The sequence below is a fragment of the Oncorhynchus tshawytscha genome, linkage group LG03, assembly GCF_018296145.1.
Source record: "Oncorhynchus tshawytscha isolate Ot180627B linkage group LG03, Otsh_v2.0, whole genome shotgun sequence".
NCBI classification, from domain to species: domain Eukaryota; kingdom Metazoa; phylum Chordata; class Actinopteri; order Salmoniformes; family Salmonidae; genus Oncorhynchus; species Oncorhynchus tshawytscha.
In genome coordinates, this window is record NC_056431.1 from 79908032 (window position 1) to 79923601 (window position 15570).

The following is a 15570-nucleotide window of genomic DNA, read 5'->3' on the forward strand; positions in this document are numbered from 1 at the left end:
TGAAAACAGGGCCGTATAAGCATTTTTAGTCAGATCCTAATTCTGATGTCAACTTTTATGTTCCTTTTGATGGTATAGAATGTCCTTCTTGCCTTGTCTCTCAGATCGTTCACAGCTTTGTGGAAGTTACCTGTGGCACTGATGTTTAGGCCGAGGTAGGTGTAAATCTTTGTCTAGATATAATTTTTATGTGTTGTCCTGGCAACTGGACCTGTTTTGGAACACCATTATTTTTGAATTACTGAGATTCACTGTCAGGGCCCAGGTCTGACAGAATCTGTGCAGAAAGGAAAGGGGGATACCTAGTCAGTTGTACAAGATCTAGGTGCTGCTGTAGGCCCTCCTTCGTTGGGGACAGAAGCACCAGATCATCAGAAAACAGTTGACATTTGACTTCAGTGTAGGGTGAGGCCGGGTACTGCAGACAGTTCTAGTGTCTTCACCAATTCATTGATATATATATATATGTTGAAGAGGGTGGGTCTCAAGCTGCATCCCTATCTCACCCCACAGCTCTGTGGAAAGAAATATGTGTGTTTATTGCCAGTTCTGACCACACACTTAGTGTTTGTATTCATTGATTTTATAATATTGAATATTTATACAATTCTAGGTTCCCCCCCAACACCGCTTTCCATCAGTTTGTACACCTTTCTTGAAATCAATAAAACATGAGTAAACTTTTGTTTTGTTTGTTTGTCTATAAGGGTGTGCAGATTGTATACATGGTCTGTCGTACGTTATTTTCATAAGAATTCAATTTGACATTTGCTCAGGACATTGTTTTCACTGAGGAAATGTTGGAGTCTGCTGTTGATGATACTGCAGAGGATTTTCCCGAGGATACTGTTGACACAGATTCCGCAGTAATTATTGGGATCAAATTTATCTCCACTTTTGTGGATTGGGGTGATCAGACCCAAGCTATAGGCTTCTGTAGCCATGATAGCCAAACAAGTTGATTCATGATTTCTAGAATGTTTTAATTTATGCCCAGTCTTTTCACTGTATTTTTTAAAGTTTCTATCATGTTAAATATTAGCCACTACCGGTAGCCACCATCAGTTATCACTTTAGTGTTAGTTTCCTTACATTTATCATCATTCCATTATATTATTAGTTGACCTTTCTTTCTCCTGTCTAATCTGTGTAGTTGCATTAGTGGATCTTATTAGGCGTATTAAACGTTGGCCAATCATTCGTAGCCTATTGGATTCATTATGGGAACTCTGACCCTACATAGCAGTTTAAACCTGGTTTAACAACAACTGGACCGTTGTCGTCACAGTCACATGAGGATTATTAGTGTTGATTTACAGGACTACTGTTCCAACTACACACTTTTCTCACCTTCCAATATTTCATGGATTGAACAATTTAATATGTCAGCTTTCAGGATGAATCGAACCACTATTTTTGATTCACCAATATATTTGGTGAATATATTAAATATGATATAATATTATATATTTAATATATATTAAAGGCTTTCCAATCCTGTCTTTTCATTATTCAGATTTCCTGAATAATATACAAGATCAGAGTATTTCAATTGGTGCTGAACAGGAGATGAATATGTGTGTATTTACATGACATATTAATACATTAGTTACTTTCTGATCTCTAATATTCTGAACACTTCTCTCCATATATTCTAGAGACAATTATAAATTCAAGTTACACCCAATTTAAAAGGGATTTAGCTTTAGATAAATGTACTCAAACCCCTATTGAATGAAAATGATTTTGCCGGCGGCCAGCAAGTGGGAGGGTTTTCAGTAGTTGAATTATACTGAACAAACATCTAAATGCATACATACAACATTTTAAAAGATGTTATTGTGGTACAGTTCATATAAAGAAATTGTTAGGCCTTAATCTATGGATTTCACATGACTGGGCCACCCACTTGGCAGCCAGGCCCAGCCAGTCAGAATGAGTTTGACGTGGTTACACGTGGGCTTCGGTTGTGAGGCCGGTTAGACGTACTGCCAAATTCTCTTAAACAATGTTGGAGGCGGCTTATGGTAGAGAAATTAACATTCAATTCTCTGGCAACAGCTCTGGTGGACATTCCTGCAGTCAGCATGGCAATTGCACTCTCCCTCCACTTGAGACATCTGTGGCATTGTGTTGTGTGACACAACTGCACATTTTAAAGTGGCCTTTTATTGTCACCAGCACAAGGTGCACCTGTGTAATGACCATGCTGTTTAAATCAACTTGTTGATATACCACACCTGTCAGGTGGATGGATTATATTTTATTTTCAGGGGTGGGTCAGCTTAATATTGCGGAAAGAATATTGGTTCCATCAATGTAATTGTCTGCATCATTTCCAATCCCCCATATATTTTTGGGGTAAATATTTACATACCCATATATACATACACGTACCCATATATACATACACGTACCCATATACACGTACCCATATATACATACACGTACCCATATATACATACACGTACCCATATATACATACACGTACCCATATATACATACACATACCTATATACATACATACAGTGGGGCAAATACTTATTTTCCACCATAATTTGCAAATAAATTCATTAAAAATCCTAAAGTGATTTTCTGGATTTTTTTTCTTCTCATTTTGTCTGTCATAGTTGAAGTGTACCTATGATGAAAATTACAGGCCTCTCTCATCTTTTTAAGTGGGAGAACTTGCACAATTGGTGGCTGACTAAATACTTTTTTGCCCCATTGTGTGTATTAACACCTGAGTCAATACTTTGTAGAAGCACCTTTGTCTTCGGTATGTCTGGATCAGCTTTGAGTCATCTTCGGTATGTCTGCATCAGCTTTTCACATCTGGATTTGGGGATTTTCTATTATTCCTGGCAGATTTTCTTCAGCTCTGTCAAGTTAGTTGGTGGTAGAGAACAGCAATCTAAGTCTTTCCACAGGTTTCCAATGGGATTCAAGTCTGGGCTTTGGCTGGGCCACTCAAGGACTTTCACATTCTGGTTCTGAAGCCATTCCAGTGTTGCTTTGGCCTTATGCTTGGGGTCATTGTCCTGTTGGAATGCAAATCTGCACTCTGAAGCAGGTTCTCATCAAGGATTTGCCTGTAATTGGCTCCATTCATTGTTCCCTCTATCCTTACCAGTCTCCCAGTCCCTGCTGCTGAAAAGCATACCCAAAGCATGATGGGGATGCTTCCCGGTAGGAATGGTGTTAGACGGGTGATGAGCTGTGCCTGGTTTTCTCCAGACATAGAGCTTTGCATTCAGGCCAAAGAGTTTTCAGACAACAGAATGATCGAGTCTTTGTGCCTTTTTGCAAACTCCAGGTGTGTTGTCATGTGCCTTTTTCTCAGGAGTGGCTTTCGTCTGACCACTCTCCCATAAAGCCCAGATTGGTGAAGTGCTGTAGAGACTGTTCTCCTTCTGGCAGGTTCTCCCATCTCAGCCAAGGAACTCTGTAGTTCTGTCAGAGTGGTCATTGAGTTCTTGGTCACCTCCCTGACCAAAGTCCTTTTTGACCGGTGGCTCAGTTTGGTCGGACGGCCATCTCTAGACATAGTCTGGGTAGTTCCATATTTTTTCCCCATTTCCCAATGATGGAGACCACTGTGCTCTTGGAAACTTTCAACACTCTAGGAATGGTTTCATACCCTTCCCCAGATATATGCCTCATCACATCTCTGTGATCTACAGACAGCTCCTTGTACTTCGTGATAAAGTTTCTGCTCTGGCAAGTACCTGTCAACTATGGGACCTTATATAGACAGGTGTGTTTTTCTAAATCCTGTCCAAACAATAGAATTGGCCACAGGTGGAGTCAAGGTGTAGTGACATCTCAAAAGGGGTGTGAATACTTTTGTAAATATGAGATTTCATTCAATACATTTGCAAAAATGTCTAAAAACTTGTTTTCACTTTGCCATCATGGTGTATTGTATGTAGATGATTGAACAAAAAATGGATTTGGAATAAGTGAAGATGGTTGTATGAATTCTTTCTGTAGACGTAGTGGGAGAGCATACTCTTCCCCCCCACACACACACACACACATATACTCCCCCCACACAAACACATATACTCCCCCTAACACACACACACACACACACACACACACACACACACACACACACACACACACACACACACACATATATACTCCCCCCCACACACACACACACACACATATACTCCCCCCACACACACACATATACTCCCCCCACACACACACATATACTCCCCCCACACACACACACACATATACTCCCCCCACACACACACATATACTCCCCCCACACACACACACATATACTCCCCCCACACACACACATATACTCCCCACACACACACACACACACACACACACACACACACACACACACATATACTCCCCCCACACACACACACACATACTCCCCCCACACACACACACATATACTCCCCCACACACACACACACACATATATACTCCCCCCACACACATATATACTCCCCCCCCACACACACACATATACTCCCCCAACACACACACACACATATATACTCCCCCCACACACACATATATACTCCCCCCACACACATTTACTACCCCCCACACACACACATATACTCCCCCGCACACACACACACACACTCTCTCCCCCCACACACTCTCCCCCCACACACACACACACACACACACACACCCCCCCCACACACACATGCATATACTCCCCCCACACACACACATACATATACTCCCCCCACACACACATACATATACTCTCTCCCCCCACACACACACACACACATATACTCTCTCCCCCCACACACACACATATACACCCCCACACACACACATATACTCTCCCCCCACACACACATATACACCCCCCCACACACACACATATACTCTCCCCCCACACACACATATACACCCCCCACACACACACATACATATACTCTCTCCCCCCACCCACACACACACATATACTCCCCCCCACACACACACACACACACACCCCCGAGATGTTTTTGGTCTTTTTGTTTGCTAAAAACCCACTACTTTCTGTTCTGCTTCTGTAGCCAGTGCTTTATTGCGTGAGTAAAATGGCCAGTGGTAAGTTTAATAGGGCTAAATCAGCCGAGTTTGAACCTCCTACTCTGCCCTAGGGCCCTAGGACAGGGGCGGACTGGGACAAAAATTCAGCCCTGGCATTTCAACCACACCAGCTCCCCACTACTTAAAGCCACACAGGCAGTAATGCGGACACATAACATGGGCAACTATAGTACAGCGTTTCTCAGCTTTTACTGGTGAAACATAGTCCTCGGGTCACCGAGCTCATGTTCAAGACAAATACAGCCCTCTGTAATATTTGGGACAGTGAAGAATTGTTTTCTTATTTTGTCACTATGCTTCAAAACTTTTGGGATTTGAAAATCAAACAATGACTAGGAGGTTAAAGTGCAGACGGTCAGCTTTGTGTGTATTTTCATCCACATGGGGTGAACAGCATAGAAATCACATCACTTTATGGACATAGTGTCCCCCATTTTAGGGGAGAAAAAAGTAACGGGACAAATTGACTTGTGTATTAAAGTAGTAAAAAGGATTTGGGCTCATGTTCCTGGTAATGGCTACCTCAAGACTACCTATTTGTTGGATGCATTTTCTGTTTGTTTTGGTTGTTTCAGATTATGTTGTGGCCAATAGAAATTAATGGCCAATAATGTATTGTCAACCGGTAGAGTCTATGGACGTGGGCCACCGTGGTTGATGTTTTGTTTGGGTTACCACAGTTCCCCTGTGGATTTGAGCCGTGGGCTAACGAGCAGACTGCACATTTACAGTATCAAGATTACCACAGTTCTCCTGTGGGTTTGAGCCGTGGGCTGACGTGGTTCATCGACTCTGGTCGATGTTATGCAGTGCTCGTTTTTACCAAGTCACGATAGGTGTTCTGTTGTTTTGAACTGGCGGTTCCCTGTTACGTATAGGGACACTTCACAGAGTAAGTGTTGTTCTTGGAACTGTGGGTTGTAGAGACTTGGGCTGCTGTGGCAGCATGTTCAACACCTCTACATTGGTCGTTGACTCCCCATATCCTAGCTCTACACATCCTCCGTTAAACCTCGTTCCCTCATTCAGGGAACAGTAGGTGTATTCATAACTGTATGTTATACTCTGCACCAGCACAGGTAAACTTAAGAATTCAGCTCATAGAGCTCCTATAGTTTCTATATGTAATTCTGTTTCAGCCATTCAGACACTCACCTGACAGGGCAGAGACGGCAGTAGCACAATGATCAGTCCCCATGATACAATCTCTGAATTTCTCTGCTCTACGTCTTGATCGACCCCTTCAATTCTGTAATGGGTGAACGCAGGTAGTATTTGAACAGTTGTTTCTCAGTTCTGATGATAGCTGGTCTCTTGTGTATTTCTCAGTTCTGATGATAAGATGTGTCGCCAGGTAAACAGTATTGATATCAGACAGACCCTGCAACATGCCCTGTACACACACAGCGTAACCAATCATGCACCTACACACCAGCTCATAATGTCTGGATTGTATAATAAGTATTATAAGTATAATATAATGATATCCAACAGTACTATAAACATACCTGGTTAACCACTAGTTAGTCTGGGGTGTTCATGGTTAACCACTAGTTAGTCTGGGGTGTTCATAACAGTACTATAAACATACCTAGTTAACCACTAGTTAGTCTGGGGTGTTCATAACAGTACTATAGACATACATGGTTAACCACTAGTTAGTCTGGGGTGTTCATGGTTAACCACTAGTTAGTCTGGGGTGTTCATAACAGTACTATAAACATACCTGGTTAACCACTAGTTAGTCTGGGGTGTTCATAACAGTACTATAAACATACCTGGTTAACCACTAGTTAGTCTGGGGTGTTCATAACAGGAGGATGTCATCTCAGGACAGCCATTTTGTTTTTCTATACATTCAACCATCTTAGGTTTAGTAACAACCTTTCACAAGTGTTTAAATGCACTATTCACATGGTTAACCACGGTTCTGGCATGTTCATAATGGACTGCTGCCCGATGACATTAGGAAGTTATTTTTAATGATCTGTGGTTTCCAGGTTTAGGAGACAAGAGGAGACATAACAGGGTGTAAAGTCAGACCTGTGTTCTACACATCCTAGCTCTACAACCATCTGAAGATCTACACATCGTAGCTCTACAACCATCTGAAGATCTACACATCCTAGCTCTACATATCCTACCTCTACAACCATCTGAAGTTCTACACATCCTAGCTCTACAACCATCTGAAGATCTACACATCCTAGTTCTACATATCCTAGCTCTACAACCATCTGAAGTTCTACACATCCTAGTTCTACATATCCTAGCTCTACAACCATCTGAAGTTCTACACATCCTAGTTCTACACATCCTAGCTCTTATCGTCATGCCCGTCCTGGAGCTGCAAGGCTCGGCCAACGTATATAACAGACAGTGAAAACACACAGCTGTAGGAACTGTGCAGCCAAGGGTGTTCAGTTTCAATACTCTCATTGTATTGTAATATTTGATCTGTTTGTGTCTATGATCGACTGGGGGTCACAGGGAATCATGTTAAAATGGCTACAGTCTGCACTCTAAATGGGACCAATTCCTTTTCTAGTGCACTGCAATAGACCAGGGCCCATAGGGGTAGTGCACTACTATAGACCAGGGCCCATAGGGGTAGTGCACTACTTTCGACCAGGGCCCCTAGGGGTAGTGCACTACTTTAGACCAGGGCCCCTAGGGGTAGTGCACTACTTTCGACCAGGGCCCCTAGGGGTAGTGCACTACTTTAGACCAGGGTCCCTAGGGGTAGTGCACTTTCTAGGGAATAGGCTGCCATTTAGGATACATTCACCAGCCTGGGTAGTGTTCATTGGGGCACACAAGGGGAAATGTTTTAAAACAATTTCCCAATAGAAACCGAAAGAGTTTATTGTCCAAGTTGTCTCTCCCTGTTTGGTTGGTTCTGAAGACAGTAGAACAACGAGGTGGGCCGGGATTCAATCCATGGCTCTTTAGTTGGCAACGCGCCATTTAAAAGGTGATTTCTGATTGGGCCAACGTGTGAACGTGGTCTCCTGCCCTTTGAGGGGCCTATAACACGGTCGGATTTGAATCCCAGCCTCGGTCACATGCAGCAGTCACACATCATCAGTCCCCCACTATTTAAAATCATTTGTGTCCAAAATGGCTCCCTAATTAGTGCACTTCTTTTGAGCCATAGTAGTGCACTATATAAGGAAAAGGATGCCATTTGGGGCATGCCCTTCACATTACATACAGTTGAATATAGTCTTTGTGCATAATATAACACTTGCCGAGGCCACAGACAGAATTAGATCAAGTACAGAAGGTTTAAAGTTAGTGCTCTGCATTTTGTCCGATTTGACTTCTTAAAAGAAATATATACCACGGTCAGTTTGTCCTTCAAAGATAAACTAAAACTATATTTGTGTATCAATTTTTGTTATTGCTCTCATCAGTACCGAACAAATACAAAATGAAGTACTTTATTACATTCTACTAGGCATTACTGCGAACATGTGGAGATTGACCCTATTGTTTTTGCACTAGTGACCCAAATATAAAAACACTACCTTGCAATATGTAACAATATTTCTCGGTTTAATGTCCACCACAATACCGTCAAACACTTGTTAGGTAAAAACATTTTTAATCACTTCAGTTAATAAGTTAAACAGTGAAACCTCTGGTTTAGAATGACATCCACACAGGGCCGGCCCTAGGTATAAAGCAACAGAAGGGACTGCTTGGGGCCCGGGCCCCCCCACCAAAAAAATTGGAACTCGGTCAAAACTTACAGTTGAGATTTAGAATACACCAGGTGCAACTTCTAAATGTGGTTGTGTGGCAGTCACTCTATTAGCCCATGTCAGCTAACATTGTTTTAGATTAGTAAATTAGTGATCATGATTGAATCACCGACCGGGCACGCACCCAGGAGCACAAGACCTCCAGTGGGCCCCAATTGATTTTCTTAGTCACTCAACATCATTTTAACATTGCATATCATGGCAAAATGTGTAGAATTTCAGGAAATTAAGTGTAAAACTGTTTCTCTTCGGTGTCGTCCCCCCCCAAAAAAATATATGCTTTAGGTTAGGCCGGCCCTGTCCACACAACAAAATATTCAACACCTTCAGAGTGGAGGTTCATGTTAAAGGCTGAATGCAGACGTTTATGCATCAATATCAAATCCTTTCTGAGTAACAATTAAGTACCTTACTGTAATAGATTTCCATTCAAATGGGCACAAATACCTTTTTAGCAAAAAACTCAAGCAAGAATGTTTGAACTAGCTGTTATTAGCACTCTTTGTTATTGGTCTATTAACCAATTTACAGCATGGTGATGTCACCACGGAAAACCAAAACTCCACTCATGCAAATGTACTGATTAGAAGGTCCTTGTATTTTCAACCAGCAACTATCACCACTGATCACATTTACACAGTGTTAGTGTCATTGTCTGTTGTACAATATAAAACACAGGAAAAACAACCATTTAAGGATGTCCCTAAATATGATAAAACAACCAAATCTGATGGAAGGCAAAGCTCAAAAGTAAAACTGGTGAAATGTCAAACTGAAAAATCTGAACTATTGAAGCATGCAGTCTATGGCGTACCCTATACACAACATACCAGTCTATGGCGTACCCTATACACAACATACCAGTCTAGTCCACGGAGCTCTCCATACCAGTCCATGGAGCGCTCCATACCAGTCTATAGCGTACCCTATACACAACATACCAGTCTATGGCGTACCCTATACACAACATACCAGTCTAGTCCACGGAGCTCTCCATACCAGTCCATGGAGCGCTCCATACCAGTCTATAGCGTACCCTATACACAACATACAAGTCTATGGTGTACCCTATACAAAACATACCAGTCTAGTCCACGGAGCTCTCCATACCAGTCCACGGAGCGCTCCATACCAGTCTATGGCGTACCCTATACACAACATACCAGTCTAGTCCACAGAGCGCTCCATACCAGTCTAGTCCACAGAGCGCTCCATACCAGTCTAGTCCACAGAGCGCTCCATACCAGTCTAGTCCACAGAGCGCTCCATACCAGTCTAGTCCACGGAGCGCTTCATACCAGTCTAGTCCACGGAGCGCTCCATACCAGTCTAGTCCACGGAGCGCTCCATACCAGTCTAGTCCACAGAGCGCTCCATACCAGTCTAGTCCACAGAGCGCTCCATACCAGTCTAGTCCACGGAGCGCTCCATACCAGTCTAGTCCACGGAGCGCTTCATACCAGTCTAGTCTAATCCACGGAGCTCTCCATAGCAGTCTAGTCTAGTCCACAGAGCGCTCCATACCAGTCTAGTCCACGGAGCTCTCCATACCAGACTAGTCCACGGAGCTCTCCATACCAGTCTAGTCCACAGAGCGCTCCACACCAGTCTAGTCCACGGAGCGCTCCATACCAGTCTAGTCCACGGAGCGCTCCATATCAGTCTAGTCCACGGAGCGCTCCATACCAGTCTAGTCCACGGAGCGCTCCATACCAGTCTAGTCCACGGAGCGCTCCATACCAGTCTAGTCCACGGAGCGCTCCATACCAGTCTAGTCCACGGAGCGCTCCATACCAGTCTAGTCCACGGAGCGCTCCATACCAGTCTAGTCCACGGAGCGCTCCATACCAGTCTAGTCCACGGAGCGCTCCATACCAGTCTAGTCCACGGAGCGCTCCATACCAGTCTAGTCCACGGAGCGCTCCATACCAGTCTAATCCACGGAGCTCTCCATACCAGTCTAGTCCACGGAGCGCTCCATACCAGTCTAGTCCACGGAGCGCTCCATACCAGTCTAGTCCACGGAGCGCTCCATACCAGTCTAGTCCACGGAGCGCTCCATACCAGTCTAGTCCACGGAGCGCTCCATACCAGTCTAGTCCACGGAGCTCTCCATACCAGACTAGTCCACACCAGTCTAGTCCACGGAGCGCTCCATACCAGTCTAGTCCACGGAGCGCTCCATACCAGTCTAGTCCACGGAGCGCTCCACACCAGTCTAGTCGACGGAGCGCTCCATACCAGTCTAGTCCACGGAGCGCTCCATACCAGTCTAGTCCACGGAGCTCTCCATACCAGTCTAGTCCACGGAGCGCTCCATACCAGTCTAGTCCACGGAGCTCTCCATACCAGACTAGTCCACACCAGTCTAGTCCACGGAGCGCTCCATACCAGTCTAGTCCACGGAGCGCTCCATACCAGTCTAGTCCACGGAGCGCTCCACACCAGTCTAGTCGACGGAGCGCTCCATACCAGTCTAGTCCACGGAGCGCTCCACACCAGTCTAGTCCACGGAGCTCTCCATACATAACATAATATTCTGAACCAGAAAATAAAGAAAAGATGTGCCGATCCCTTCCACTACTGTCAGAGACAGGAAGAGGGTTGACCGGTGCCTTCCACTACTGTCAGAGACAGGAAGAGGGTTGACCGGTGCCTTCCACTACTGTCAGAGACAGGAAGAGGGCTGACCGATGCCTTCCACTACTGTCAGAGACAGGAAGAGGGTTGACCGATGCCTTCCACTACTGTCAGAGACAGGAAGAGGGTTGACCGATGCCTTCCACTGTCAGAGACAGGAAGAGGGTTGACCGATGCCTTCCACTACTGTCAGAGACAGGAAGAGGGTTGACCGATGCCTTCCACTACTGTCAGAGACAGGAAGAGGGTTGACCGGTGCCTTCCACTACTGTCAGAGACAGGAAGAGGGCTGACCGATGCCTTCCACTACTGTCAGAGACAGGAAGAGGGTTGACCGATGCCTTCCACTACTGTCAGAGACAGGAAGAGGGTTGACCGATGCCTTCCACTACTATCAGAGACAGGAAGAGGGCTGACCGATGCCTTCCACTACTGTCAGAGACAGGAAGAGGGTTGACCGATGCCTTCCACTACTGTCAGAGACAGGAAGAGGGTTGACCGATGCCTTCCACTACTGTCAGAGACAGGAAGAGGGTTGACCGATGCCTTCCACTACTGTCAGAGACAGGAAGAGGGTTGACCGGTGCCTTCCACTACTGTCAGAGACAGGAAGAGGGTTGACCGGTGCCTTCCACTACTGTCAGAGACAGGAAGAGGGTTGACCGATGCCTTCCACTACTGTCAGAGACAGGAAGAGGGTTGACCGATGCCTTCCACTACTGTCAGAGACAGGAAGAGGGTTGACCGGTGCCTTCCACTACTGTCAGAGACAGGAAGAGGGTTGACCGATGCCTTCCACTACTGTCAGAGACAGGAAGAGGGTTGACCGATGCCTTCCACTACTATCAGAGACAGGAAGAGGGTTGACCGATGCCTTCCACTACTGTCAGAGACAGGAAGAGGGCTGACCGATGCCTTCCACTACTGTCAGAGACAGGAAGAGGGTTGACCGGTGCCTTCCACTACTGTCAGAGACAGGAAGAGGGTTGACCGGTGCCTTCCACTACTGTCAGAAACAGGAAGAGGGTTGACCGATGCCTTCCACTACTGTCAGAGACAGGAAGAGGGTTGACCGATGCCTTCCACTGTCAGAGACAGGAAGAGGGCTGACCGATGCCTTCCACTACTGTCAGAGACAGGAAGAGGGTTGACCGGTGCCTTCCACTACTGTCAGAGACAGGAAGAGGGTTGACCGGTGCCTTCCACTACTGTCAGAAACAGGAAGAGGGTTGACCGATGCCTTCCACTACTGTCAGAGACAGGAAGAGGGTTGACCGATGCCTTCCACTGTCAGAGACAGGAAGAGGGCTGACCGATGCCTTCCACTACTGTCAGAGACAGGAAGAGGGTTGACCGATGCCTTCCACTACTGTCAGAGACAGGAAGAGGGTTGACCGATGCCTTCCACTACTATCAGAGACAGGAAGAGGGTTGACCGATGCCTTCCACTACTATCAGAGACAGGAAGAGGGTTGACCGATGCCTTCCACTACTATCAGAGACAGGAAGAGGGTTGACCGATGCCTTCCACTACTGTCAGAGACAGGAAGAGGGCTGACCGATGCCTTCCACTACTGTCAGAGACAGGAAGTCCATTATATTCAGCGCTACAAGGGGGAAAGTACCAATATTCTATGAATGCGTCTCAAATGGCACCCTATTCCCTAAATAGTGCACCCTATTCCCTAAATAGTGCACTACATAGGGAATGTGGTGCTCTGCATCTGCAGACCAGACTCACAGATCCGAGACATATCAGCCAACCCCTACACAGGCAACGTGAACATGGCAAAAAGCCATGAAGATAACCATGGTGACCACTCGTTTCTTTTCCTCAGGATAGAGGAGTTAGCATAACCCCAACACTCGTCTTTCCTTCCAAACACAGGGAATAAAACAGTTTTTTTTAAATTAAAACAGTTTATCCTTCATATGTCTTATAAATGATTGTTATTGGTAGTTATTACTTGTTGAGTTTCGATGGTGTATGGTAGTGTGTCTCTCACTTCACAGTGAGCAGAAGCCCAGTCTTGATTCTCCTCTTCTCTTTTCCTGAGTCAGTAATCAAGTCTCCTCCACCAATTATCTTCACTGTCTCCTTTTTACACCCCAATGCACGAATTAGTCTGCATGGTAGTCTGTACACCCCGTATACAGGTACACTAATTAGTCTGCATGGTAGTCTGTACACCCCGTATACAGGTACACTAATTAGTCTGCATGGTAGTCTGTACACCCCGTATACAGGTACACTAATTAGTCTGCATGGTAGTCTGTACACCCCAATGCACTAATTAGTCTGCATGGTAGTCTGTACACCCCAATGCACTAATTAGTCTGCATGGTAGTCTGTACACCCCAATGCACTAATTAGTCTGCATGGTAGTCTGTACACCCCGTATACAGGTACACTAATTAGTCTGCATGGTAGTCTGTACAACCCGTATACAGGTACACTAATTAGTCTGCATGGTAGTCTGTACAACCCGTATATAGATACATGTTATCCATGCATTGGGTACACAGCTATCTCCTCCCTGTTCTCTTCTGGGATGTGGTTCAGAGTGTGTCTCTGGGGTTGGGGCTTGGAGGGAAGGTGGCCTCAGTCTGCGTTATGCATGAAGGACCCTACGTAGTTACCAGGGAAGAGCCCGGAGGTACCAGTCTTAGTCCCCTCGTACCAGCCATCGTCATTCTTCTTGATCACATAGATGATACAGCCCTCGTTGAACGACAGCTCGTCCTCCTTGTCTGCTGCGTAGTCGTAGATGGCGACAACTGAAGAGGAGAGACGAGGCACAGATCAGTCAGTATTATCAGTTACGACAGCGCCTCATCTGCTGCGTGGTCATAGAGAGGAGTCAACAGGATTAGGTCTGAAGCACCGATGAACCATTTATCAAATCAGTATGATATGAGAACTAACCTATTGATGTCATAGGACAAGGGGTGGAGCTAGGGTTAGGGGTGGAGCTAGGGTTAGGGGTGGAGCTAGGGTTAGGGGTGGAGCTAGGGTTAGGGGGTGGAGCTAGGGTTAGGGGTGGAGCTAGGGTTAGGGGTGGAGCTTGGGTTAGGGGTGGTGCTAAGGTTAGGGTTGGGGCTAGGGGGTGGAGCTAGGGTTAGGGGTGGAGCTAGGATTAGGGGTGGAGCTAGGGCTAGGGGGTGGAGCTAGAGCATACCTTTCTCCAGGTAGGTGTGTGGCGCCCAGGGAGGGTCCTCATCGGCGTAGGGGTCACTGTACTCAATCACGGCCGACTCCTCCTCCTCTGCAGGAGGAGGTGCATCTGAGACTGGAGGAGAGGAGACAGACAGGAAATCGGTACCTGACAACTCTCAGACTGCACCATGCTCTGTCTGTCGGCGTCTGAGGCACGGGGAGGTCGTAACATAGGGCTCCATGCTGAAGGAATGGGATGGAGGAGCAACAAGGGGACAACGTGGACATCTCCACTACAGCTCCACTACAGCTCTCAGCATCACAGAGCTCACCACATGGACATCTCCACTACAGCTCTCAGCATCACAGAGCTCACCACATGGACATCTCCACTATAGCTCTCAGCATCACAGAGCTCACCACATGGACATCTCCACTATAGCTCTCAGCATCACAGAGCTCACCACATGGACATCTCCACTATAGCTCTCAATATAGGAAAGAGACAGAAGCCTCACTGGATACAACGGTAGTAGAACACCAAGAGGACATTGAGATCTTAAATAGAGCCCTCAGCGTGGACAGAGGCAGGTGGACAGACAGAGTATCATAGCGCTACGGGGAGGGGAGGACAACAGGGTGAAGAGAAGTGAAAAAGACAAGATGATGAATGGACAGAGAGACACACAGAACAAGACAAGAGGTTTGTTACTTTAGTGAGCTGCAGAAAAAACGCTGTCAGAAGCGAGCAAGCAGGAATGACACTCTGCAAAAAAATGCGTAATTAAATAGTTGCCAGCGGCAACGCTATGGATTTACGAACGCCCAGAGCGCACTCTGGTACTCCAGATTGAATTTACAAACACACCTGATACTGTAAAATGTCTAGCTAGTCATTTGTTATGCTAACAAGATATC

General features: G+C 45.8%; 2 protein-coding genes across 4 annotated transcripts in view; both read right to left on the minus strand.

The window, feature by feature from the left end:
- Positions 1-7755: 7755 nt before the first annotated feature.
- LOC121846249 lies at positions 7756-13307 on the minus strand. Its single transcript, XM_042320115.1, has 3 exons — positions 13266-13307; positions 11220-11435; positions 7756-11177 (listed from the first exon to the last, which is right to left on the minus strand). The coding sequence occupies exons 1-3, from the start codon at positions 13305-13307 to the stop codon at positions 10320-10322; spliced, it is 1116 nt and encodes a 371-aa protein (XP_042176049.1). The 3' UTR covers positions 7756-10319.
- LOC121846223 (abl interactor 2-like) overlaps positions 11430-15570 on the minus strand; it is a 55211-nt gene continuing 51070 nt past the window's right edge. For all 3 annotated transcript variants that reach the window (XM_042320058.1, XM_042320059.1, XM_042320057.1), the window contains 2 exons: positions 14675-14785; positions 11430-14273 (listed from right to left, as the gene is read on the minus strand). In XM_042320058.1, the coding sequence (XP_042175992.1) occupies positions 14098-14273; positions 14675-14785 (287 nt within the window). In that variant the 3' untranslated portion in view covers positions 11430-14097. The remainder of the gene's footprint in view (positions 14274-14674; positions 14786-15570) is intronic.